The 27,736-nt window shown below is 38.2% G+C and overlaps 1 protein-coding gene across 3 annotated transcripts in view; it reads left to right on the top strand.

Annotated features, from left to right (window-relative positions):
* Positions 1-27,736, top strand: part of ARHGAP15 (Rho GTPase activating protein 15) — a 604,646-nt gene that overhangs the window by 355,843 nt on the left and 221,067 nt on the right. For all 3 annotated transcript variants that reach the window (XM_028123793.2, XM_088021728.1, XM_088021729.1), the window contains exon 10: positions 21,287-21,385. In XM_028123793.2, the coding sequence (XP_027979594.1) occupies positions 21,287-21,385 (99 nt within the window). The remainder of the gene's footprint in view (positions 1-21,286; positions 21,386-27,736) is intronic.

Raw genomic sequence — 27,736 nt, 5'->3', positions numbered from 1 at the left:
GAGTTCCCCCATGACTCCCAAACCCAGCTTCACAGGCAGTGGAAGATTCTTCTGCTTAGTTCCAATTAGCTTTGCAGGGCCTCCATAGGCCCTACAAACTGTATCCAAAGCCAGTGCTGGCTATTCACTTTCTCCTTCATAGTTTTTATAATTCTCCTGCTCACACAAGGTACTAGCTGGTGATTTCATTTTGTGGTGAGGTAGATAATTGAGGGAGAGGAAAACAGAATTTCATCGTGACCTAAAGATTGATAATTTGAACAAATGTATGAATAAATGCTTCATAGGCAGTGAGATGAATTGAATTTTCCGTGGTGCTTGAGAAAGGAGGGCCCAGTTCTTTCTTATTCATGGTACAATTGGGATTTGAGCCCACATTATGTGCACATTGAATGTATCTCTAAGGATAGAATCTCTCAGAGCTCTCACAACCAGTATCTCCTCATCGGGGTCCACATTCAGCAGATGTGTGAACTGTTACAAGCACAGGAAATATTAATATTAACAATTCATTTTGACATATCCTAAGATTAAGATAGTGCTCTTTTATTTCCTTTAGTATCACTGACAGTTTGGCCTGCAAATCTTTCCCCTCAAATTCATGTCTCTTATAAATCAACAATATTCCACAAATTCCCAAGAGAAAGAAGAAAACAAGAACTGCATCACGTTATTGGGGGGTGGTGGTGGTAAATTTTGTTCCATATGAAACTCTCCCTTTTGACTTGTTACCCTACATGATTAGCAACATTAAAGTATAACCATCCTCTCTGTAAAATTTAGTCATCAGAAAAATAACTCGGTGTTACAAAAGTGCTATCTCAGCATTTTCTATTTTTTTTGTGGGAAGGAGACAAGAGACCATATCAGAATTTGGATAATCATAATTGGTGGTCTGTCAGTGTTAGTCAAATTGCACTATGGAGAGGTATGTCTACCAACTTTTCTTTGAAATTGACTGTATTGCCGTAAGTATGTTTTATCAAAGCATTTTCTGGGGCAACAGATCTGAAAACATAAACTTTATGTAGCATTGTTCTTCCTTAGATATTCCCCTTTAATATGTCTTTTCTTTTTGAAGATGAAATAAAAGTACATAAAAGAGTTCTGGGAATAGGCAGCTATATGTCGTAAACACCCTTCACTCCCCCTCGCCCAAGGCCCCCAGCCCCAGAAATTTGGAAATGATTTGATTGAAGTGATGACTGCCTTGATCTTGTTTGAATACTCCTCCTTCTTCATTGTCTTCTTCTCTCTATGGGAGGCAACAGCCCTGTCATGGAGTCACTCCTGGGAGAGAAAGAGGTATTTCAAGCAACCATATTTTCCAAACACAAAATTGAGACACATGGCCTGACAATGACATAATATTTGAAGTAGGGACTGTGTGCAAAGATCCAGAACATATGGTTGAAACAGTTTTCTTATAAAAAGCAACTATTAAGACACGCTCTAGATTCTTATTCACAAAAGGCACATTCTTCCATCCCTTTTATTCTCATTTAGAAATATTACCCACAAATCAGAAGACTGACCGGTTTGCCTTCAAACATGTTGCTTTGCCAGTGAGCGGAGTTCCCCGTTGACTGGAAAGTTAAATGCACAGCCATCAAGGAAGCAATGCAAACCAGACTGCCAAACATATTATGAATATGTTGCTCTTCTTTAAAATGCTGGTTGGTTTTTCATACTGGAGTATTGACTAACTGTCTGTGTTTGATGTATGGTTTACCAGCCTGATGTCGACTTATGGTTAGAGCTTAACTTGTTAGTTCTGCTTTTGCAGCCAATTCAGAATAACTACAGATGCCTCGAGATATTAAAATTGACTGCTCAAATGGACTCAGTGTGGGAGTTTCATTGGTTTTAAATTGATAACAGCTGAAAGAGTGAATGATTATAGTGTACATGGGCATAGGACACAGCTCTTTCATAGGAGCTCTTGTGAACAAACTCCCTTAGTGTGGGAATCTTTTCTTTCTTTTTATATCATAGTTATTTCTAAGAAACCTTGGGTTAAATTTTAAAATTGCACAGGCGTATGCAGAAGCCTTCCGAAGAAATAATTCCTGAGAAACAGACAAATTTTGATGACGTGGGTTTCTATTCTGGAGGGAACATTTAAAGTTAAGTAGCATTCCATAAGGTGGTAATTGTGTCTATTTCCCAGGCATCTGAGTTAAATAAGCTGTATAGGAAGCATAAACTGTCATAATAGAAGGGTTGGAGTGTTGTGTACATCTCTTTCTTCAACTCACGCAAACCAGAGCTCCAAAGTGCCTTATCACAGATAAGTCAAACAAAGCCTCTTCTTTGCTTTCTTATTCTCCTGGGAACAGTTATTATTGTTTTCATTATTTAAAAAGATGATCCGAACACTTTCTTCTCACACCAGAAAAAAAGAACACAAAAGAGAAATGAGGAAACTTTTCTCCCCTCCTCAAATCAGCAACACTTATATAAAGAGGTTTTATGAAAATGCACTTTCACAATTTAATAGTAGCTTAGGGAAAAAGCCCAGTAAAGAAAAGAATTCAGAGAAACTTAAGGAAGTTTATAAGAAAGAAATATTTGTTTATATATGCCTTCTCCAACTTATATTTTTTCCAAGAGTTCAGTGCCCTTACTACTTAATACTAGGACCTAACTCCATCCTATTTTCAGTTATCTCTAGCATTTTACCTTTGATATTCCATCATAAATATTAGAAGCATTTCATGTAGCTAACTGATAGAAAACATCAATCTATAATAACAAGATTAAGCTGGGGTTTGTTGAAGAAATATAAAGCCACATTATCACATACTTATTTTTAAAGGAAAAAAACTGAAACCTTCTGCCCAGCTAGCGTATGCCAGACATGTAACAAATACCTAGTGCTAATGACAATCTGTGGAATTAGAGATTTATTTGACAATAACACCGACAATGCGTATGTTCAGACATGTAAGACAATCAAAATATAAAGGATGTTCTGATTGTAAAACTAAATAAGTCATATGTATTTAGGGTGCCTGGGTGGCTCAGTTGGTTAAGCGACTGCCTTCGGCTCAGGTCATGATCCTGGAGTCCCGGGATCGAGTCCCACATCGGGCTCTCTGCTCAGCAGGGAGTCTGCTTCTCCCTCTGACCCTCTTCCCTCTCGTGCTTTCTATCTCTCATTCTCTCTCTCTCTGAAATAAATAAATAAAATCTTTAAAAAGAAAAATAAATAAATAAATAAGTCATATGTATTTGGTCAATATTTATAAGAAAGTGCGTTATATATTTATTGCTCCAATTTTGCCCCAGATTCTAACCTGTGTAGCTGGACTAATCTTAAAATTATCCAATTTGATGCCTTTCTGAGATGCATATGGTCACTGAATCATGCTTTGTGTTGTGATGGATAACTTACGTGGATAGCCAACTAAGAGGCTGCTACAAGGATTGACATTCTCATAAGATCCAATTCCCTCAGAAATGTAAGAGCACAAGAGAGAAATTTTCATTCTCTTTCAACAGTTGTTGAGCTCCAATGTTTTCATGATTTTCTTATCTACCCATATTAGACGGGAGGGAGATTTTCAAGGAGATGTCATCCAAGTTAAACACATGTGAAGGTCATTAACTTGAATATATCACTCCTAACTTGTCCCTTTGAACTTGGAACTCAAACTCATAGGAGGAAAAGAAAGGATGGAAGGGGAGAGGACTGGCCTCCGTTAACCTCCCAATGAAGGAATCTATCGTGCAACTAGAGGCTGAGAAGTAAGAAAGCAGATGGGCTGAAAATAATATCTTGAAGTTCTCTTAATATCTTGAGATTCCAGGTAATCTAAACTTCAGAAAAGCCATCACTCCTCCAGACTGCATCCTCATTTGCCACACCTCATACATTCATTTCCTGAATAGTAGAATACTGTGTTTACATCTTTCATCATTCCACATTTCAAATGCACTGGGACCTTGAGCATGTGACAATTTTTCCATTAAAAAAATTAATTAGCATAGGAGAACATACAATATTGTGCAAAGAATTTGACAGGACCTCACTTAGTGTTTTTAGAAACAATTAATATGTCAAAAGAGGAAGTAAGAGCCTGTTTTGGCTATAAATATGTTTATGTAATTACCAGTTGAAGAAGTCAAACATTTTAGGGAGAAAAAAAAATAACAAGGTTAGGCCCTCTCTCCATCAAAAACAGAATTCCCAATGATGTCAGATATCTCAAATTCTCTAGCATACGTTCCCTTTATTCATGAACACACTCGCGTGCACGCCCTTTAACCAGAAAGATCACATATGTAGAGTATGAATGAATAATCTTGAAGAAAAGTAATATTGGTTAGAAATACAATGCTGATCACACACAAGGAGAGACAGTCACATCTGTGAAGTTATGTTCATTCAACTCAAGATGCCACAGTAATATGGAGAAAGCATTCCAATGGTGGTTGCACAATATAGAAGCAGAAGTATTCCAAGTGTGACGACACAGTGCCGCATACCAGGCACCACACTGGTAGTAGACATGGCTGTCTCCTACTCTAGGACAGAAAGGGAAGCAAAAGTTCTGGCCAGGGAGCTGTGGCCTCAGAAGGGACTGATGGGTAGGAGATGGATAGTGGGGAAAACAGGGATCTTGGTCCAGTCCCAGAAGGTGAAGAATAAATAGCCCATCCAAATAAAGTTGGGGATATGGAACACTCATTGTATTTGAGGAGTTTTGGAGATGGTATTAAATACTTACGAGTAAAGTTTTAGTGGAAAGCACTTTCCTGTGATAACCCAAAACCATCTGTTCCTACAATTAGTTAGTGTAGTACGAACATTACCAAAAGCCCAGAGGAAACTTCTGTCTCCCAGATGCAGTTCTTTCAGTCAAGAGTCCGAGAGGCTGGCATGGACATGTGTGTTGAGCTTCAGTTTCACATACCGAGCTGGATCATAGACACTCATCTGAGATCTGCTAGAAGGAGTCTGTGCTAATCGATTTGGCACACCATCTGGCGGTTAGAAGTGGTCTAAGCAACCTCTGCTAGAAAATGTTCCCACGCTGTTGCCCCCATTATCACCAGCCTAGAATCCTAGACTCCAAGAATATCTAACAAGAAATGCAGCTCATTCTTGGGAAAAAGAGATACTTGAACACAAAACTGTACTTAGTTTTATAGATGTTTAAATATATAAAGAATGCTTGCAATAGTGAAATATATGAAAGACCATATTCTCCATTGGATCTAGATACATACGGTGTGAAGTGATAAGGTGGTGGTGACAAGCTCTCCCTTGCTATTTGAAAGAGCTATATGCATTCTATTTTACTCAGGAAAACAATGTATTGCAGTCATTAAGCCATAAAGATCACTGAATTTTGAAGTAGATCTGAAGTCTAGTCTTGGCTCTGTTACTTACTTGCTTTGAGAGTTTGGACAAGGTAATGAAATTTTCTGTCCTAACACTTTCCAGATAATACCTCTTAGAATTGTTGATACTACACAAAGAACAATTATCATAGCAAATAATAACTATTAATTCTCATATTCTACTCCTAATTCTACTCTTTCTATGGCATGGCATACTGCAAGCATTTCTCCTGAATGCAGAGTAGGTATTCTGAAAATTGCAAAACAGATAAATTAGGGTGAGATTTTTGTGGCATTGCATTAATAAAGCAACATGTTGAGCATTCTCTGTGCCTCACATTGTGCTTGTAGCTTGGCGTGCACTCCCAAGTAATAAGGATGAAGGACAACTATGCTTACATTTCTTTATGCTTTGATTGTTATTTCTATCACCTACTCATGTATATTCTTTAAATCACCATGTTCTGAGAGGATACAAAGATGCATAAAACAGTTTCCCACGACATGAGTAAGGGAGATAAAGGTACAACAAATATGACATAATATATCAAATGTCAAATGCTTTAGGGACATTGAGGTCATGGATTTGGGGAAATTACAAGTGGGAAAAGTGTGAGAAAGATTCATGTTTCCTTTATTCTGTGGTCTTTAAACTGAGTCTTGACTGTGAGCATTTGGACATGTGGAGAGCTGGTTGAGACATTCAAAATGCATAATCGTAGGAAAGCATGAGAATGATGGTTTGTCTGCAAAGGAGAGGGTTGGATGAGAAGTGTCTATGGCAGGTGTTTTGAGCAGTGCCAGGAGGTTGGACTTGATTTTATAGGCAATTTTATTATTCACTTAGTGCCCATTATCCATTTTTATTTATTTGGCCAACATTTATTGGGGAACTCCCATGTGGAAAACAATGGGCTGGATACTGGGCCCAGGAAGATATATAAGATGCGATTCCTTCCTTCCAAGTTAGACACTTTAGCACTGCTTAGAAATATTCTACATCAAAAAAAAAAAAAAAAGCTCTTCCATACCCTGCAAACTTGTCCCCACTTTAGAAAACCAATGAAAAGACATATTAATGCTTTTTACCTAATTTTACTTAATTCCTATATAACCACAGTGGGCCATGCCCCAGCAGCCTGTGGATATGAACGAGGTACAACAGATATTAAGGCACCAACATCATAAGTTATGACTTCCACTTGTATAGCCATAGCAATTCGGGCTTTATCCTTCTCTAAAGTCTCCCTGGCTATTTCTGGGAGCACCTGAAATGTATTGCATTTGATACCCCATTACCTAAAAAAATGCCCAAGGCAGTCATCTCAGCACAGCCATGTAGCCAGTATCTTCTGAGAGATGGCTTCCTCACCTCCTCGGTACTGTCCAAGAGCTTCCAAATCTACAAAACCCTCCACATGCCAAATGTTCTCTAAACCTCTGGTTCCCACAGCATTTTGAGATTCTCTCTGTCTCCAGAGCAAATGGGGAGACTGCTCTTCTCAGCCACTTTCATGTTTCACCGTGTGTTAGGACTTGAAGCAACAGCTCTTAGGCTAAATCTCACAAAGTGAGAAAATGGCTTCTTCCTATTCCGTGTGAAGCCTTTTCCTCAAAAGAAGTCAGATCTACTCCCTGGAACTTAGCAGGGATACATGCACAATTTTGCCATCTCTTAGAATTCCCATTGACCCCCGCAAGCTCAAAATTCCTCTAAAGTCACTGTCTTTTCACCCACTAATACCAACACTTCAATTTAGACATCCGGATGGTGAACATCATTGCACTAATTCAGCAGGCAAACCCAACTGAGCTATTCCATTCCACCCTTACGTGCAGTCCTTCCCCCCAGTGGGAGGTCTGGTTAGCCAGAAAACTAATATAAATAAAGAGTGTGCAATAAACCCAGAGAGTGTGCGGTATACAAAGTGTATCTCACAATGAGATATCTATTTATTCAGTTCCGTGGGCAGCCTCAGGACAGGATAAGGTGTTTTAGAAGTGTTATTGCATAGTCACTTTCTAAAGGGAGGGCTGAAAAAAAAAATAAAGTAAGCGCTGAAAAAGAGAAACACACTATATTTGACTGGAAGCCCAAAAGAGACAAAATGTTTCAGAAACATGTGCATCATGGCCTACTAATTTAGGCTCATAACCTCCTCTCTCCAGTTACATTCCTGGAAATTTTTTTTTCAATTTCTTTGCATAGAATAACCAGAGGACCACATTGTTCAGAGCCGCCCAGGGGGAAGAGGCAGACCTGCGCAGAGCTTATACCACACCTCCACGGAGCTAGCCAACACTTCCACAGAACCACATGATTCCCCAGCTCTTAATATGGTTTATTATAAAATCCTTTACCTGCCTCAAAGCTCTTTTCATCAAAGCTGCTTTTGAGCTGAAGCTAAGGACCAAAGAATGCCTTTAACAGAATCCTGAAATAGCTTTTAACCCGAGGCTGAGGAGAGAAAGTGCTTTTAACCTAAAGTGCTTTCCTCTTAGGTACTTGAGCATGTACCTAGCACTCAGCATTAGTGGCTATGAGAACACCCTTAAGACCCAAATGAAAGAGACTCCATTATAGATATTCAAACCCGTTATATTAATATATTACAAGTAATATTTGAAATCATTAAGTTTTACTCCAACTAAATTTGAATCTTTTCTTATTGAACTATGCATTCATGCAAATAAATTGAAGTCTTACCACCTGGGATTCTAACATATCTATGCTGATATTAGGAAAAGTACAGTGTTCTTTCTAGATTTTACTTTAAATCAGAGTGAGCCAAAATTGCCACACCTTCTCTACCCTAAAAGAATCTCTCAACTTGTATCAGTCACTGAGTGCTACTTCCAGCTTCAGTCCATATTCGTTGGGCTGACAAGGTAAATGAAATCATTTAAAATTAATTCAATCAATTATCTGAGTAAATTTTATGGATCCAGTTTTCTCCCTCAACTTGTCACTCAAACAAATAAAAGTACTGATTTCACAGCACACACGGTCCCTGACTTACGTGGTTCAGCTTAACATTTTTCAACTTTATGATGGTGCAAAAGTGATATGCTTTCAGTAGAATCTGTGCTTCAAATTTTGAACTTTGACTTTTTTCCCTGGGCTAGCGATATGTGGTACTGGGCAGTCGCAGTTCCCAGTCAGCCATGTCATCATGAGGGTGAACAACCCATACACTTACAACCATTGTGTACCCATACAGCCCTTCCGTTTTTCACTTTCAGTATAGTATAGGATCAATTTACATGAGATAGTCAACACTTTATTATAACATAGGCTTTGTGTTAGGTGATTTTGCCCAACTGTAGGCTAATGTAAGCATTCTGAGCAGGTTTAAGGTAGGCTGGGCTAAGCTATGATGCTCAGTAGGTTAGGTGTAGTAAATGCATTTTTGTCTTATATTTTCAACTGATGATGGGTTTATCGTGACATAATCCCATGGTAAATTGAGGAAAATGTGAGTAAAGTTCCTACTAAGTCAAGTAAGTAGACAACCTAATGATAAAAGTTTTAACTTCAGAATAATTACAGTAAGTTATGTGATTGAGCAATTGAATTTTATGGACAGTTTCCTATTTTAAGAATATAAAGCATATATAAATATGGGATAAGGTGGCAAGACTTGAGGTCTTTGAATTTTATCCCCTTCTTCTTTTGCTAGTCCCCACTGTAATTCCAGTGAAATGAAGGCAAGCAAACCCCAAATAGAAAATATCCTCAACCCAAAATGTAATAATCAGTCTTTGCTAAACAAAAGTTAGCCATGTTAAGCATTCAAAACGCACTAAAGCAAACTAAACTGAAATATATTTCCCTCCAACTTACCTGATCATGGCACAAACTTTAGATAGAAATCATATTCTTTTACATACACTGTTTTTGCTTACTCATTCATTCTTTCCTTTATGTATTCATTTGACAACCAGAAGAGCGTGTAATAGAATGCAAATAAATAAATAAATACATAAATAAAGCAATAGAAATACAAAGGGAAGAGGGACGCCTGGGTGGCTCAGTCATTAAGTGTCTGCCTTTGGCTCAGGTCATGATCCCAGGGAACTGGGATCAAGCCCTGCATCAGGCTCCCCGCTCAGCGGGGAGCCTGTTTCTCCCTCTCCCTCTGCTGCTTCCTCCTGCTTGTACTCTCTCATGCATGCTCACTCTCTCTTTCTCTCTCTCAAAAAAAAAAAAAAGGGAAGAAATTACACTTATCTTGTTCACTGTGTATTGTTTCCTTCACCTTGAATATTCTTTTCCAGCTTCCTTTACCTAGTAAACATATTCATTTTCATGCTTCCAGCTCAGAGTTACCAACTCCATGAAGCCATCCCTGTCTTCCTCATTCTGAGTTAGTCCTCTCTTCTCTTTATCCCAAAATTATAATTTCCTCATTTGATTATTGTACTGTCTTTCTCGCTGGACCGTGAGCTGTATCTTGTAGATTAAAGACCATTTTACTCAATTTTACTTCCAGAGAATGTGTTGCCTGGGAAGAGGTAGAAAGGAAAGGAAGCAGGACATTAAGTCTTTCAGTGGTTTTACAATTACTCTTTATTTACAATTTCATCTTCTTTCTTCTGGAAACTCATATGTCAATGGACACTCCCTTAATGAGCCTGCTCCTCTCACCAGCCTCACAATGTTGGGTTATCCTATGTTATGTTCTTAGACTTCTCTTCCTTTTTTCATTCTTCTTCTAAGACTACTGGGCATTATTCAAGTATTCCAGGGCTGAAATATTGCAGTCCTGTGGCTTCAAGTTCTATCTATAGGCTTTCTAAACTTAAAACTTCGGCTTCATGCTCCAGACTCTCAAGACTCCAAACTTGCATGTTCAAATGTCTATTTGTCATTTCCCGAGATGTTTGGTTGACATCTCACATTTATTTAGAGCAATCCAATCCTTGCTTACCCGCTTCTGGCATGTTCCCCTCAGGAAATACCCAGCCAACTGCCAGCTGAAGTCACCCTCTGTTCCAGTCTCTCTTCTGCTCTCCTCAGCAAACCCACCTTAAAATATACTCCAAATTCAACCACATTTTGTCCCATTGTTACCAGGCTTATCTAAGCACCATCACCTCTCCCTGGAATATGTCACCAACCCCCTAACTGGCCTTTCTGCTTCTTTTCTTGACCCTCTTAAATACGGTCTCCACACAGCAATTAGAAGGATCATTTAAAAACATCACTCACATTATTTCACTCCCATGCTCAACAGTTGCTAATTACTTAGAATAAAATCATACTTAAAATAATATCTGATGACCTTTCTGTGACCTACAGGGTTCTACCTGCTTTGGCCCCCAGGCCACCTTTTCAGTTTCATCTGCAAGTTTACTTCCTGTTTGTCACCTCAGTCCAGCCACACAGGCTTCCTTACTGCTCCCCGACTGCACTCTGCTTACTCCCCAGTCTTATGCATTTGCTGCTCCTCTGATTGAATACACTCCCCGTGTACAGGCATGGTTCACTCCTTCACTTCTTTTGATCTTTGCTCAATGCCATTGCCTCAGAAATGTCTTCCCTGACAATACCTCCCTCTAGCTCTCTGTCTTACATTTTTTTCTCATAGCACCTATCAACATCTAACATTATCACACATATATTATGTATTAATGTGTTTATGTGTTTGTTTTCCCCATTTACATCTAAGCTGTATGAAGACAGAGAGTGGTGTATAAGGACAGAGAGTGTTCTATTCATTATTCCATCCCCAGCAGGCCTTGAAAAATACTCAGGGATGGATACAAAAGATGAATGAACACAAAAATTCATGAAATATTCACTTGGTCAGACCATTCTCTATACTGTTGTGATTCTGTGCACATGCATGTGGAGAGCAGTATGCATGTATATCTGTATATTTGTGTGTTGTATTGCTTTGGGTAAGCAGAAGGATGGAGAAGTATAGGATAAAGTTGCTGCCTAGAGTAGACAAATATTGAAAAATCTTATACGCAATCTTTCATTTGAGGTAATAAACTCATTGTTTAAGATAAAAATTTCTTTCTGGCTGGTAGACTCACCAAAATGTCCATTGCATTAATTGGATGAAAATTGAATTGAGATCTATTTCCATGAGAGTTTAGGAGCTTAAAAGAAGGGGCCAAGGTTGCCTGGTTGGCTCAGTCACTTGAGCAACCAACTCTTAATTTCAGCTCAGGTCTTGATCTCGGGGTTGTGAGTTTGAGCCCTGCATTGGGATCCATGCTGGGTGTGGAGCCTACTTTAAAAAAAGAAAAAGAAGCCAAAGAGTACTTCATAGAACTCTTGTTTGGGGTTGAGGGTGAAATCTTGAAAGGTGGGGACTGCTTGAAGCCTGAAAAGAGAAGAAAGAAAATAAGAGAAGCTGGGGAAGAACTCCATCATTCTGTCTGAATGACAGTGGGCCTGTCTCTGAAATTCACCTCTGGGCTGCTTGTGTCAAAGAATACTACTCCTGCATCCAATTGTCCAACTTTGATTGGAGGCTACAGACTACAGCCTACCCTTGTTTAGGTATATCTTCTCCATAGTCTGGGCAAATCTCCTCCAGGCCAGTCCTTCCAGAACAGACATTATCATTACCCGCCAGGGACTTTAAAATCTATTAGGTTAATGAGCTACACAAGTATGAATAAACATGCAGGGGGGGAAACTATACACAAAAGTGTATATATTTAGAATTTCTATTTATTTAGATTCCAAACTACTTAAAAGTTAAAATAATTATGCTTTTTTCCCCCTGTATATGCCTCTTTTGAGAAAAGAAAACACAAGTAAACAAGGCAATGGGAGAAATTTACTTCACTTGCAGTGTATATTAGAGATTCAGCAGAGAATCAGCCCAATTTTTTGTGTCTGTGTATCAGAAAGCAATAGCTGATATTTTTAATCAAAGCCCCAAGGCATTGTAAAATAACACAGTACTTTATGAAGCACTTAATATAGATTAAATTCAGTAGTGTTTTAGCATTAAACATATTTTTCTGAATCTTAGTTCAAAGAGATAAGCCATCTGTAAATTATAGTACTTACTTAAATCACCCATTTCTCCAAAAATTATCAGTAAAGCTGCAGTAAAGTTATATGATGAGGGCTTATATGGTGAGTATTTTAAAGGAGAAGAAGAAAAAGTAATAAGGATGGAAGTAGAGAAAATATAAAAGATAAAAGTAGAAACAGGATTCTTTGATAAGTAATCTGAAAGTTTGGGTCTAGGGATCTACTCTCAAAAAGAAAACCAAACGTTACTTATAGTTTAAAATCAAAGGTAAATTTCAGTTAAATTGCTAAAATTACCCATGTTGAGAATATTATTTTTGCCCTTCACTTTCCACTGCCCCTCCTCTAGAGCAACCTATTGGGAGATGATATGCCCATGTGTGTAGCATTGTAGAGGGAGAAATATTCCAAGTGCAGGCTACTTACTATGGAAGCTATCAGGGCTAAGTTTTTTCTTATCCCAACCCCATTTTTAACATAATCTCAACCAACTGGGCATCTCTGTTGGAACTTCCCATCTTGAGCATCTGAAGAGTGTAATTCATCAGAACAATGCTGGTGGGAGGGGTGGTAATGTAAATAGCATCCTGACCCAGCCGTCAGAGTTACAAGACTCAGGATCCAGCAGTGTATTTCCTCCTTCTTATTTCATGGATCTCTTTTGGACCTTCGGTTTGAAACATTTCCAAGACTGATTCTCCAGCCTCGAGTAATTAATAAATTACTTTGAGTTCCTAGTAAATTCTTTGAATTCCCTCCCACTGTCATTCCTCACTATCATTCGAATAAATTCTTTGCGTAAGATAGCCCTGGTGGCAGGGCAGCTTGGTGGCTCAGTCAGTTGAGCGTTGGACTCTTGATTTTGGCTCAGGTCATGATCTCAGGGTTATGAGATTGAACCTCATCGAGCTCCATGCTGGGTGTGGAGCCTGCTTGGGATTCTCTCTCTCCCTCTCCCTCTGCTCCTTCTCCCCCACTTCGCATGCATGCAGAGGCACACATGTGCGCTCTCTCAAAATGAAATAAACTAATAAAAGATAAATAAATAAATAAATAAAGCCCCGGTGTTTTCTTTTTTTTTTTTTTTTTTTTAGTTGCAGCCCAAACCCTTAACAAATATACTTCATGACCAAAATAATTGTCTGATTTGAGGGGGGGATGGGTGGATCTAAGCCACTCAATTTGTTATTACTGTTTTCTGTTCCCCTCTATGTTCTTCATGCATGTGTAGTTCTAGCTGCTTTGTTTTCCTTTTTAAAAATTACTAGACTAGCTGCAACAGCAGCCCTGTGTCCTGAAAGCAGAATAATCATTTTGAAAAGCATGTGGAGACTGTCTTCCTGGGTAAATGATGATAACACCGTCACATTATTTGAACATTTAACTGCCTCTATTGAGTAGTTTTCCTCATAGTTTTGATTCATTTGGAATCTAACTGACAAAGATCCCATTACTGGGTGTTCTTTCCATAATTTGTCAAAAAATATATAGCAGAGATGAGGGAGAATGAAGCTAATTTTTAATCTGGGAGACTTAACCTGGTTATACTGATGAACTAACTAAATCGGTCAAAAGTTTGAGAGCTTAAAGATTAAAACCCACAATTTCCTAGTTAAACTCTAATTCATTATGTAAACAACATGATTTATAAGTGCAGTTATGTGGAAGGTCTATTTGTTTTTCTCACCAAAAGATGCTTTCAAAGAAAAATTGCTGAAAATGGATTTTCTCCAACCAATGTGTTGCCTGCCACCCCTGGTATAAACGCTGAAGCAGGAGAAGGAAGACATAATGATCACACTAGCCAAGGCCATAGGCATTTGTGGAGCATTCCAAAAATATTGGCACCTCTAGCAAGAGGTGTTTTCTAAATACAAAAAGTTGTTAAGAGATGAAGAAAGGATTACCAGTGAGCCCACAGATGGGGATATAGGTAGGGAGTCTGGAGCTCGGGGTTCTGGGCTGCTCCGTTTTTTGGAATATCATAAGGAAGGGGAAAGCAGAAATAATCCTTAGTGTTGTGCCAGGACAACAGTCATGGAAGTTAAAGGGGCAAAGCTAGTTCATTAATGCTTGCCAAGACAGCAGAATACTCTCTCTCTCCCTCCCCTTTTCCTTATACTGTTTTAAGATAGAAAGTTCTATGGTTCAAACACATTCCTACAGTTTAATGGTCCTCTTTGCTGTATCAAACCCTGGACTGTATCAGATTTACAGATGGGTGGCAATCCTACAATAGCCCTGAAATTTGACATTGACATTTTAGCTAAATCTCTATGATTTACTTTCTTTATTTTTTTTCTATTTCTGTCTATGATTTACTTTCTTTAGATAACACATTTTACTTTGCAAAGTCATTTCATGTGCATCATCATCTCCTCTAAGTTACATGATCCATCATTTTATGTTGAAGGCTAATGTTATAGTCAAGATTCCTTTCATAGTAATTGATAGAAACTTGTCTAAACTGCAAAAGTAAAAATGGAATTTATTGGACTACTTAATTGAAAAGTCCAAGGGACACAAATACTATCAAATCTTTATTTCTTCCATCGCTCAGCTTGCTTTCCACTCTGTTGGTTTAATTCTCCAGTATGTTTTCCCAGAAGGTGGCAACGTAACTTCTGGAAGCTCAGACTCATATCCCAATAGTTTATCAATTCCTGTAGAAATAAGGCTCCTCTTTCCCAGTAGCACTAGAAAAAGCCTTAGAATTTACTCCACCAGATCAACTTGGGCCATGTGTTCATGTCCGAACATGAGGAAATTCATGTTCATCCCTGGAACTACAGGTGGTGGATACAGTGCTACTCAAACCAAATGGCAGCCAACATGAGAAAGGCATCATCCCCCAAGGAAAATCAGAGTGATCTTACCAGAGAATAGGAGGATAGTTACAAGGCCAGTAAAACCAATAGTCATCCACCATACTCTTCCTAACCAGTGTCATCTGTAACAGTGGATCTCCCTGTTTAGCCAAGACTGGCACTTTCTATTGTGGGCGTAAGCCCTCTCCTGAAAACTTCCGGCCAATGTTATGTTCGTGTTCTGGTCAAGTTTATTTGGTTGCAATAAACAGAAGTTCACTCAAAAATATTCAAATAAAATGGGAGTTATTGTCACAACACAGGGTATGTCATGGCACCCCATGGAAAAGATAGATGATCTCTGGAGTCAGGCATCAGAAAGTGAAGACCTAGGGTGTGTCTGCTTCATTCACCTCTCTCTGCAAATTAGTTCCTGGGCCCAGTCACCCATTGCACACAGCCATCTCCCCATATGGCTGCCCCTGGCATCCAGTGTCTAAATCTAAGGAGTTTTGCTATTTAAGTCCCTGGCACTAACTACTTCAGTCTGTAGTATCCCAATTCTAATCATTTTGAAGGAGAATTTCTTTGCCTTGGCTTGGGTTATATGACAGCCTTGCATTTAATCAGCTTCACCACAGAGACTAAATTCTTAATTCCAGAGCCATACCTTGTTGGGTGAGTACAGCCAGTTTAAAGAGAGGCTAGAATTTAGAAGACAATTTTTGGCTTTTCTGGTAACTAGTCAAAGCAAACATCTCCTTTCTGTCTAATGATGTTGATCATATCTAGGCTCTTTTCTCACCAGGACACACTATTGGCAATCAGGAGGGGACAATTTTTCAATGAGGAATTGCTTACACTTGCCTGGACCACCCAGTAAGTGGCAGTGATGAACCTCTCCCACTTCCCACTTTAGACCAACCAAAAGTAGCCAGTAGTGCACCTCTTCCCCTCCTGCGCATTATGGCAGAACACCCTGTGGTTGAAATTCACTCCTAACCACCCAGCTCAAAATCTTTCCCAAGTCCCATCTTCCCTGATAATTAATGAATTCCCAGCACTTAACTTCTTAAAGCAGGAATCCATTTGCTGTTTTCACTCCCTCACCTTCTCTTCAAACCTTGTCCACCACCATCTGCTTTTCAGCTGCATTCTTCTACTAAGGCCATTTTTCCTCGTGGTCACCAATAGCCTCTGAATTGTCAAAATTCAATGAGAACTTTTCACCTTTAGCTCCCACCGTCATTCTTCTGCATCTGAAATGCTTATCCTCATTCCTGAATACCTATCTCTTTATTCTTCTCCCAACCTTCAGGGTTCCTTCTGCATGTCAGTCTCTTTTACTCAAGCAAGGAACTAGGAAGACCTCTCTCTGGTGGGTTGACTCACTTTCTGCATCCAGTTAACAAATCCTACAAAATCATCCCTTCTTTCCGTTGTCACAGGTCAGGTTCTTATCTTTTTTCTTTCCCTACACCATGATACTTTGTAACTTTGGACATAGGATTCAATATTTTGGGGTCTGTGTTTCCTCTCCCATAAAATCAGGTTAATAGTATCTACCACCAAAGGGTCGAAGATTCATGTAAAGATTTAATAAGTTAGAATACATAAAATACTTTGAACCATGCCTGGCTTAGTTTAAGGGTACAATGAAGCTTCACTGTTATTATTACATAGCCTTGAGATAGCACTAATCACATTATATTATAAATGCTTGTGAGAGTTATCCACCATCACCACCCCAGACTGTAGGAGATCATGCTTCAATGCATCACTGCATTTTCCTGCTAGAGCATAGTGTTTGGCTTATAGCAGGCATGTTATAGCTACTGAATGAGTGAATTAATATTTGTATTCTTTACAATATCTGGCACATGGCAGGTGCTCATGAAATATGCACTGAATTGAATTTGATAGAATTGAATCGAGTGGGAGAGAATACAGAGTAAAAAGTGCCGTCATATTAGGTAAAGCATAATGAGTTCATTTTAAAGGGGGAGAAATTTCCTTTGGGACTCCTCCTTGCGTTGAATCTAAACTGATGCATGATTCCACAATCCTAGCAGACTTAGAATTGTTTTAATCTATTTATTTGCTCCGCAGTTTCAGTTTCCATGCTCTGTCAATTCTCTTTGTTGTCATTCTCATAGCGTAGCTTAGGTCACCAACAACCTGGACTCCTGTTATCATCTTTATCAGTAAGCTATTGCTGTATAACAAACACAAAATCTCAGTGACATACAGCAGGAAGCACTTACTTCTGATGTGTCTGTGGGTCAAGTAGCCTGGGGCAGGTTTGACTGGACAGCTGTACTTTAAGCAGAAGGTCTGACTAGACTTGTCTCCTAACTGAACATTGGCCTCAATCTCTGCCATATGTATTTATTCTGGATCCCAGACTGAAAGGGCAACAGCTACCCAGGGAAGTTCTTGTCTTGGCAATAGCAGATAAGCAGTCAGGTGAGTAGAAATCTACAATGCATCTTAAGACCTCCGTCTGGAACTGATACATGGTCATTTTTACTCACACTACATTGTCCAAAGCAAGTCTACAGCCAAGCCCAACATCAGTGAAATGGGAGAAATAAATGTTGCACACTGTAGTGAGTTTTACCACACAGTCACATGGCAAAAGAGGTGAATGTACATATCTAACTCAGAGAAGATGAGAAGAATCGTGAACAATGATTAAATTTACCACAACTCTATCCTGATTCTGGTTTCCATAACACCTTCATAGGTGATCACATTAGCCTCTTAACTAATCTCCTTGTGTTCAGTCTTCTTCACAATCTGTGCCTCCATTTGGTTATGAACGTTTTGGCTGCAAGGGATAGAATGCACAGTTAAAAATGACTTTTATCTCCCACTAAATAAGAAATCTAGAAAAAAAATGTTTTAGGTTTAGAACTTCAACAATGTCATTGAGGTCTGGATTTTTTTGTGACTTTTTTAATCATGTCAGCTTTTGTCTGGACGCTTGTTGTCTCATGGTGATAAGATTGCTGCAGTAGCTCCAACATCACATGATTGCACAGTGATGTTCAAAGCAGGAAGAAAAAAGAAAGAGTGCCTTCATACACACCTCTCTTTTTAGCTGGTTAAAAAAAAAAAATCTCTTGTAGCTTCCCAAGTCATTTCTCCTTACATTTGACTGATTAGAGCTGTCTAATTACCCAGATCTGCAAGGAAGACAGAAGTCAATAGGGGAACATTTTCAGGCTCTCTCTTATGAATGGACTCTAAAAATGAGAAGTCATGAGGGGAATAGTGTATGTATGAGAAATCATTGGTGTCTGCACACTTTCAAATAATTTAACCTACTTGACTAAAATATTTAAGGCTCTTATAACACATCTTCATCTTCTTTTAAAGCTTAATACATCAAGATTTCTCTAAATAAGAATGAGTGAATGTATCCCTCAGCACATCTCATGCTTCCTGCCATTTTTCCCATCACTGATGTGTTTGTATACCTTCCTTCCATCTTCCCTAAATGGCCTTTTGTCCCTTGTCTTACCTCTTCACTTAAATCTTACTTTTCCTTGAGGATTTGTTTCTTCTCTGGGAGGTCTTCTGTGGGCACCAAAGCCTGGTCTGATGTCCTGCCACATGCTCAATAAATGTTTGTGAAATTGATTTGAATAATAATTTCCTTTAGGAGTTTTTATACTTTATAGCATTTCTTCCAGACTATAATCTCTAGCCAATTTAAATCATTCCATCTGAAGTTGGGGGTTATTTTTCTTAGATAATAGTTTATGTCATTTTTTTTCTTATAGTGGTGGCTGTTTTTGAACAAGTCTTTGTTATTTGACCAAAGAGTCAAAGCAAATACACATGATTATTTCCCACTTCTCTACACTCTGTTGATATGTTTGGGATTTATCATCTTTCTGTCTCTTAGATGAAAATGTACATTTTCATACTGAAATATGTTTGTGCTTTAGCCTTAATTTCTTTCCTCCCTGCTAGGTTGTCCTTAACTCAAGCCATCACCTCTTCTAAGAAATGGATGAAAATCATGACTTCCTTCAAGTCTCATCACATTCCATTTTGACTACCCCTTTGTAATATTTCACTTACCAATCTGTTATGCTGCATTTTATTTTTCTCCCCACTTCTACAACAAATATTTTTTTAAAATCATTGAAGACCTCCACTGATGATTAAGACAATGTCTTTAATAAATATTTATTGAACTTCTAGTATAAGCCAAACATTGTCTACTTACTAGGGACCCAGCAAGAAAGGAAATAGGTGTAGTCTTTACTCTCCTTGGTTTTGCATTCTAAGCAGGGGAAAACTAACCAGTAAGCACATCAATCTAATATGCCAGGCAGAGATAAGTGCTCTAAGGAAAGTAAAACAGGAAAGTATCATGGAGAGTTCCTATTGCAGTGCAGCCCTTTTTTAGGGGGAAATAAAAGTGTGTAGGAAAGGCCACAAAAGAGACTTAATGCGATGGAGTTTCATGCAGAGGTCATAATAAGTGCAAAGTCCCTGAGGCAGAAGTGTGCTTGGCATAGACAAGAATCAGTAATGTGGACAGCCAGCAGGCAAGTGATGAGGGGGAGAGAGGGCAGAGGGAGCAAATGAACTCAATTAATGGTTGGAAGGGCAGGTCATATATTACCCTAGAAGTTGCAGTAGGGAACTGGAGTTCATTTTGAGCAAGATGGGAAGCCCTTGAACCTACTAAATATTTGATTCACTCTCAGTAATAAACATCTATGCTGTTTTTAAAAAATCGGGAAATGGATGGTGGTGAAGATTACACAAGAATGTGCTTGGGGCACCTGGGTGGCTCAGTTAGTTAAGCATCTGCCTTTGGCTCAGGTCATGATCTCAGGGTCCTGGGATCGAGTCCCGCATCGGGCTCCTTGATCAGCAGCGAGCCTGCTTCTCCCTCTCCCTCTGCCTGCTGCTCCCCCCTGCTTGTGCTTGCTCTCTCTCTCTGACAAATAAATAAATAAAGTCTTTAAAAAATTAAAAAAAAAGAATCGCTTAATGCCACTGAACTGTCCATGTAAAAATGGTTATAATGGTAAATTGTATGTTATGTATATTTTACTGCAATAAGAAGTATCTATGAGCAAATCCTGTGGGCCAGAGTCTGTGTTAAGCCCTGGTGACCATATGAACACATAGAGCCTGTAGGCACTCCAAATCTGCTTTGAGAAAATACACTCCATCTATTATAAATGTAAATACACAATGCAAGGTAGGATAAATCTTGTTCCTAAATGAGAAGACCAGGTTAGGATTTCAGAGTGTGTTCTCGGAAGCCTTAGTCTGGAGGGATGCCGCTTGAAATAAAAGTATCTTACTCAAATAAGTTTGGGAGATAGTGCATCCTCCAACCCTCTGTGGGGATTCCCAGTGCAGAATGGCACGCCACAAGCTGTAAGAGTACACATGAAAGAAACCTGTTTAACTTTGTTTAACCCAACATTGCTAAACCATTTTGATCATAGGCCTTTTCCCCGCAAATTGCCTATTAACATCCCGAGGAACTGGTATTCCAAAGAACTGATATTAAAGGAGACACAACACTGAGATAGGAAGAAAAGAGTTTGTGGAGAAAGTGTGGTCAGAACTGAGCTCTAAAGGGAAGGGGACACTTAGATGTTGAGGAAGGGCATTCAAGGCAGAAGAGATGTTAAGAAATCCACTTCAAAGTAAATCTGGAACTTGCTTCTTCAAAGATCATTGACCCACTGAATGAATCTTCTAAATATACTGATAAAATCATAATTTTGGTGATCACTGACAAATTTCTTCTAAAACACTCAAGATACCAATTCATTAAGATTAATTACTTTGTAGAAGTTTTCTTAATTCCTTGTTACTATTTTATAAACAACAAAGTTATGCCCTGTCATCCCAGTCTAATCGATGGTGGAGTGTTAGCTTTCTTTCTCTGGGCCCAGGGTCCTGTTCTATAAAGGAGGGACTTATGGCCTTTGCATCTCTGCAATAGACCCTTTGGAATTAAAGCAAAAAATCAATTCCTATGCAAGACACAGATTTCAGCACGCAGTGGGTATGGAAACAGAATCAAATTAAAGAACAACGCAATCTTGGATTTTAATGAAGCTCATCTTTGTTTCTTTTGCAGATCAAATTTTTGGCTCTCATCTGCACACAGTGTGTGAACGTGAAAATTCCACAGTTCCACGGTTTGTAAAGCAATGCATTGAAGCTGTCGAAAAAAGAGGTGGGTAACTGAATATGCAGCAATTTCTTCCATTAGCGTACCCTCTAAACAACCAATGCTCAAGTTAACAGCGCTCTTTGATTTGTCTGGGAAGCCATGCAATTAAAACTTGACTTTTGTTAATCGGTTAAGAGGATCAAGTTTCTTATTAACTTCAGTTTGTTTTTACAATAGGGACATCAGTAATTCCCACTAATGTTCTTTTTTTTTTTAATATTTTGTCTGTCTGACATGTTGTTGATTCAATTGCAAACCTCTTGTTTTCAAGCCAGTGATAAAACATTCATAAAATATCAGTACTCACAGTGTTAGAACCCTCCTAACATTCATGCTGGTAGATGTTGTGCCAGAACAATTTTTGGTAAGCCCCCAACATTACCCAAGTGAAGCAAATAGCATTCCTACTCACAAACAGTGATATCCCGTCTTCCATGTGTTTCTGTTCAATATGGAATATGGCTAACTGGTTCTCCCGGAACAATTAACAGATGCACCTCCGGTGTCAAGACGACCTTTGATTCCTATATTCCAGCATTCTGTTTTTCGTCGGAAATTATTTCATCTTAGCACGGGGAACAGAACAAAACCCAATTGACTCATCATTTCTTTGCTGGTCTATCTGTGGGGTGTTTTTCCCTCAGACTGTGACTTCATTCATTCAAGGTCATTTTCCCTGGAAGATACATACAGTAGATGCAGAATCTCAAAAAATGTATAAAAATGTGAAGCTTCATCACCATCTGTTACAAGTTTACAACATATTCCCAGGATCTAGGGGGATATATATCATGTAAAAGATAGAGGTGTTTTCAGAAAAAGAATTGGTGAATCTAGTCCCATTTTCAGCTCCCAGTGTCTTAAGACAATAGAACCAAGGGGAAAAAAATCTTTACCAAGTTATCTACTAGGAAAAAGCCATTTTAATTCTCTCAGTGTTACCTGGCTTTATTATAGAAGCATAATAAAAATGGCCTGCAATTTCCAACTCCTGGAAATTCACACTTTAATTATACTGTAAGGACAGCTCTGGGATCCCATTATTCCCATATCAGTAGAGAATGAGAGAGTGACAACAAGAAGGGGACGAGTGGGTAGGGAAAGTGGATAAAGAGAGTGGCTTTGGGGGAAAGCATAGCAACACATCAGAGAGAAGAGCCGAGAGCTCACAGAGGGTAGAAAACAGTAAAAGCAGAATGAACACAAGGAGAGGTATCTGTGAGGAATGGAGTCAGTTGGAGTTTAGAGAGAAATGTGTTTTTATTGCATGTTGCAATCTCGTTTAATTTTATAAGTTCATAATTTAGGAATAAATATTATTTAATAAGTACTTAAAGCCAAAATGGATCACTGAGAATGTTATAATGTTATTATTGCCAATAGCTAAATTATCATCATTTTCAGGAAATCTCCATCCACTTAGAAATACTCAGCACCGACGGTGTGAGCACTATTATATTAGAGCAAATATCCGAATAGGACTTTGGGGGAGCTGTACATAATAAGACGTGTGCACATATAATAAAAGGACTCTGTACCTCTCTATTTATGTACATACCCGAGGCAAAATGAAAACTCTGCTAGATACAGCCTGGTGGTGTGCAGATACCATAATACAGTAGAGTAGAAAATATCTATAAATAGAAACTGTATCTTCTGTTCACGGCATTTTGTTGGCGATTTTTAATAAAATAAGACAATGTTTCTGCTGACAGCAGCAATCATATCTGGCATTATATTTCATTGTCCCAATGTTTACTCTTAAAATGAATTTGTAGATCCAGCACTAAACAGGCGCTAATCACACATATGATTATTAAAATGACTCCTAAGCATTTTAATGAAACTCAAAGACTTTATAATTCCACAAAGCAACTGATAATTCAAAGCACTTTGGCAGTGTCAGCTTAAAGGAACTCTATGGAAATATTCAATAAAAACTCAGAGGCACAAGATAAACCTCTCACATCATTGCAAGATTTACAAATGTGTACTTTTGATTATATTTTCCTATGATCATTTTGTTGGATTAATATTCTTACATTTATACGCCAATTCTATTTACTCAAAGTGTTGTTTTTACTAAATTCTGGCAGAAAGCACCTTAGGACAGAAATAATTTATGTGAATCTAAGTCCAATGTTTATGCAGGCTTCTGATGACATTTTATGCTGGGGTTGGTATTAGGAAGTAGCATATAAAGGTGCCAAGTCTCTCAGCACGGCTGGGACTCAGCATATCTAGAGCCCTCCTTCCAATGGCCAGATCCTCCTCCAGCCAAGATACTCAACGGCAGAGTCATGGGAAACGCTTATGGACCAGTTATGGGAAAGGCACATTTAATGAAAATTGTGTGTTTACTCTCACAGTCTTAGGGAAATGGCCTCAAAACTCACAATTGCAGTACACAAGGTGTTATAAAAAGATTTGTTTCCTTTCTTTTTCTCTTAAGATTATTTCCCCCACCTTTACAAAAGAATCATCTATAAATTGTAGCTGTATTTTTGTAATACGTCTCACATCGTTGATTTTGAATGAAACAGTCTCAGGAAGGCAGATCTCACCATTGATTGATTGATTGATTGATTGATTCATTGACTCATTCATTCATTCATTCATTCAGTTATTTGTCTTACTGGCTTGCAATTGACAGAACCAAATTGTTCATGCTCCTGTAGTCTACCAAGGAAAATCTACCCAGTGCTTGGCATAGTTGCATTCTTTAGTCAACCCTAGTAAAGTGGTATTAGTCACATTTCAAAAATTTTGCATCTCACAGACATGCCTAGAAGAAAATCTATTAGTGAGCCGAATGTAAACCAATTTAGCGAATAACTTGGTTAGTGTGTTTCCTTATCTTGATTTGGTTTCCTTTATTCCCTTAAACCACCAGAGCATTCTCCCGCTCACTGACTATTCTAACCAGATTAAAGTTATTTCTGTGGTTTCTGACATTGTCTGCTCAGCCTAGAGAACATACACAAAACTTGGAGGGAAACTGTAAAGGAGCGTGTTAGTCTTTAAAGCTCTTCCAAGGGTTTCATTAACGCTTGTATTGCCTTTACAGTTGTAGAGCATGAGTAGAGTTAAGCAGCCAAAGAAAAACTCAGTTTATGTTTTTTCTTCCAAAGCAGTTTCCATGCAAATATCGAATCATTGTTCAGCTAATGCTCAATACATATGATAAAGTGACCCAAAGCCTGAGGTCATCCGGTACTCTTCTTTGAGGTCCGACAAAACAAGCATGCAGAAGGTGACGTTGTGACATACTGGTATTATGTAGATGTAAGCAGTGAGAATTCCACTTTTCACTACTTATAGAATACTTCGTGTAGTTAAGGATGACCTCAAAGGGTATAGAAATTGCTTACTTAAAAATACTTAATAAGGTGAGCTGTATCACTCAGAAGACAGGGGCTTAGGAGATGTGACTTAAACAAAGTATGTAGTCTACAGTGATGCAATTGGTATTAAGACAACCTGTAGTTCTTTTTATGTGAAGCATGTAACTGGCTGATCACTCTGTGAAGGTGCATCCAGGGGAAGAGACTTACCTAGTACCTGACACACTGTAAGCACTCGGTAAATTTTGGGTGAATGATGTAACACATACTAAGTGTTTATTGTGCTCCAGCAACAAGTAGCTCTTTAGTGCCTACCCATGTGTCATTTTTCATGCTACCAGTTGAGAATATAGAGGAAATATACATTAAGCAAAAAGACAATTCGCTGAGTACCAAACTCTTAGGAGTGTTATGAAAGAAAAGAACAGGTACTAGAAGTGAAAATAAACCGTTTAATATTCTTGTTTAAGGTAAGGGGAGTTTGTTTGCTTAAAAATCACATAATAGGGAGTGGGGCAAAAGGAGAGAGATTGGTGAAAGGGCACAAAATTGCAGTTATATAGGCTGAACAAATCTAGATATCTAACGTACAGGCATGGTGACTATAGTTACTCTAAGACAGTAGGTTGCAGGAAGTCTCATCACCCCCACACACAAATTAGTAGATATGGGAGGAGATGATATATTAATTAGCTTGACTGTAGTAGTCACAGCAAATCATCATGTATACCTTAAATATATCTAATATACAAAGTATACTATGAAATATTACTTAATACTAAATATACGATTAAATATACTTTAAATGACATAATAAACCCTGAATAATAAACACACATTTGTCTGGCTTCAGCCTTCTGCTGAGAGCAGAAGTTTAATTCATCTCATTTCCCAGGTTGGTTTCCTGACGTATCATACCAATGCAATTTAAGGAGTCACTTCATGTGAGATATCCGAAAGACAGTCCTTTTTCCACCCAACAATACCAGAATTTCCCAAAGACTTCTTTCATATATAATGGAGTTAACTACATGAATGATCATATCTCTATTCTAAATATATTTTTATGTATCTAGTATATGTTTGTCTATAAGGGAATAAGGCTGTTTAAAAAGGTCAATTTTGTTTGGACCGGAGTTCATCCTTTGGAATATGGTTTAACAACACATTCTTCCTCCGTGAGCCTCAGTCCTAGTCAGTATGCCCCCAGACGACTCACCAGCATTAAAATGACACTTGGAGATCAGTCGCAAATGATATGAATGTACTTAACACTACCTAACTGTACATTTAAAAATGGCTAAGATGGTAAACTTTATATTATTGGGGGGGGTTAACCACAATTAGAAATAAATGGTACCATTTGATGATTCCAGCTATAAGCTACTCTCAGCAGATGCTAATCACCAAGTTTGTCCTCTGTCTTTATTCTGGAACACAAAATACTATGACAAGAATGATACACAAAGTTACATTTTTGACTTGGTGCCCAAAATCCACCCTGGGATACATAACCTTGCTTTAAAGATTTAAGAAAGACCTTTAGTCTACTTCTGAGAAGGTCCTCAGCCTCGAAAACTTTATCTCTCAACTTGACTTCTTAGCAGCTGTTATATTTTTTTTGCTGTCATTTGTTTGACAGGATCCAGTTATAGGTTCCGATGTCTGTTTAAAGAAACAAGGAGGCTGTTGGCTTTAAAATTCCCTCATTGCTTGTGTGATCAGCATTTTCCCAGGCTTTTCTACATAGTTTGCCAAGCAAAGGGACTGACCTTTTGTAGCAAACACTTTTTCATTTCAAAATGCTCACTTTGATTTTTGTCCCATTTTATGCTCATTCCAAACTGTTTACAACCCACTAAAAATGACTGTGAATTATATGTTTGTGTAATGGATTCCTTTTGTGGTCAGAGTGGAATGTTTACTTTGAACAATTAGTTATCTTTGGGTAGATTATAGCAACTTGGAAAAAGAATGGCTAAAATTATTATTATACCTTAACTATTTCTTTTTGGTAATTCCTCTGCTATTACATGAAGTTTGAGAGAATGTCACATCAACAAGCCCATGGCATTATAAATGAAATCTATTTCTCCAATGTGGGGATATTTAGACATAATTGTTAATACTATACGAAGGTAGAGTTATATACTTACTCAGAGATATATTTATCTGACTCCTAAAAATTCACAACATCGAATATACATAAATACAAGGATCTTTAAATACATAAAATAAATACATGGATATATATATATGTGTGTGTGTGTGTGTCACATTTGCATATAAGGTAAAGTATGTACATGTATGTATTTATTATACAAATAACAGACATGACTGTAGTATAGCTATTATGCTCAGACATACCAAGCATTGTCCTTGTGAATATAATTTTCCTGATACTTGATTCAGTGCATCAGTCTGCTTCTTGGGATCCTAGCAAGTGTTCACTTGCAAAAATAAAACTTTACATAGTCTTTTCCCAATGCCTGAGAATCCAGACCCCTAAAGTACAGATCAGATTGCCTTCACTATACAAGCTCTGCTCCCAGTTCTGCTAATTTTGTAATGTTCATTCTTTCCCACTTTGGGATAATCTATTATAGTTGGATCCAGGCACGCACGAAAGGCTGATACTTCCATGAGGAATGTGCAATTTGTACTGTTTAGTTTGTGACGAGATTCTTGAAAACTTTTATGATTCTATCTTGTTCCAGAGAGACTTCTGCTTGCTAGTTTTATAAGCAGTGAGTGAAAAAAAAAAGTAACAAAAACAAAACAAACTGATAAAAATTACATGCTCAAAAAAAAAAAAAATCAAGAGTTCAAGATAAGCACTTTTTCTTTTTCCCCAGAGAATATTTGTGGACTGAACAAAAATGTTTCTGAGGGCACTGACCTATATGTTGCTTTTTTTTTTTTTTTTTAAGTGCTTGCTTTTCATGCCTAAAGTTAGGCATCCACATGCAATTACAAAAGAGCTGATCCTCAAAGAAGCTCCGTACAAGTT

The sequence above is a fragment of the Eumetopias jubatus genome, unplaced genomic scaffold (assembly GCF_037043125.1).
Source record: "Eumetopias jubatus isolate StellerSeaLion01/CBP00866 unplaced genomic scaffold, mEumJub1_p1.0 scaffold_3, whole genome shotgun sequence".
Taxonomy (NCBI): domain Eukaryota; kingdom Metazoa; phylum Chordata; class Mammalia; order Carnivora; family Otariidae; genus Eumetopias; species Eumetopias jubatus.
This window is presented reverse-complemented; position numbering and strand designations above follow the sequence as displayed.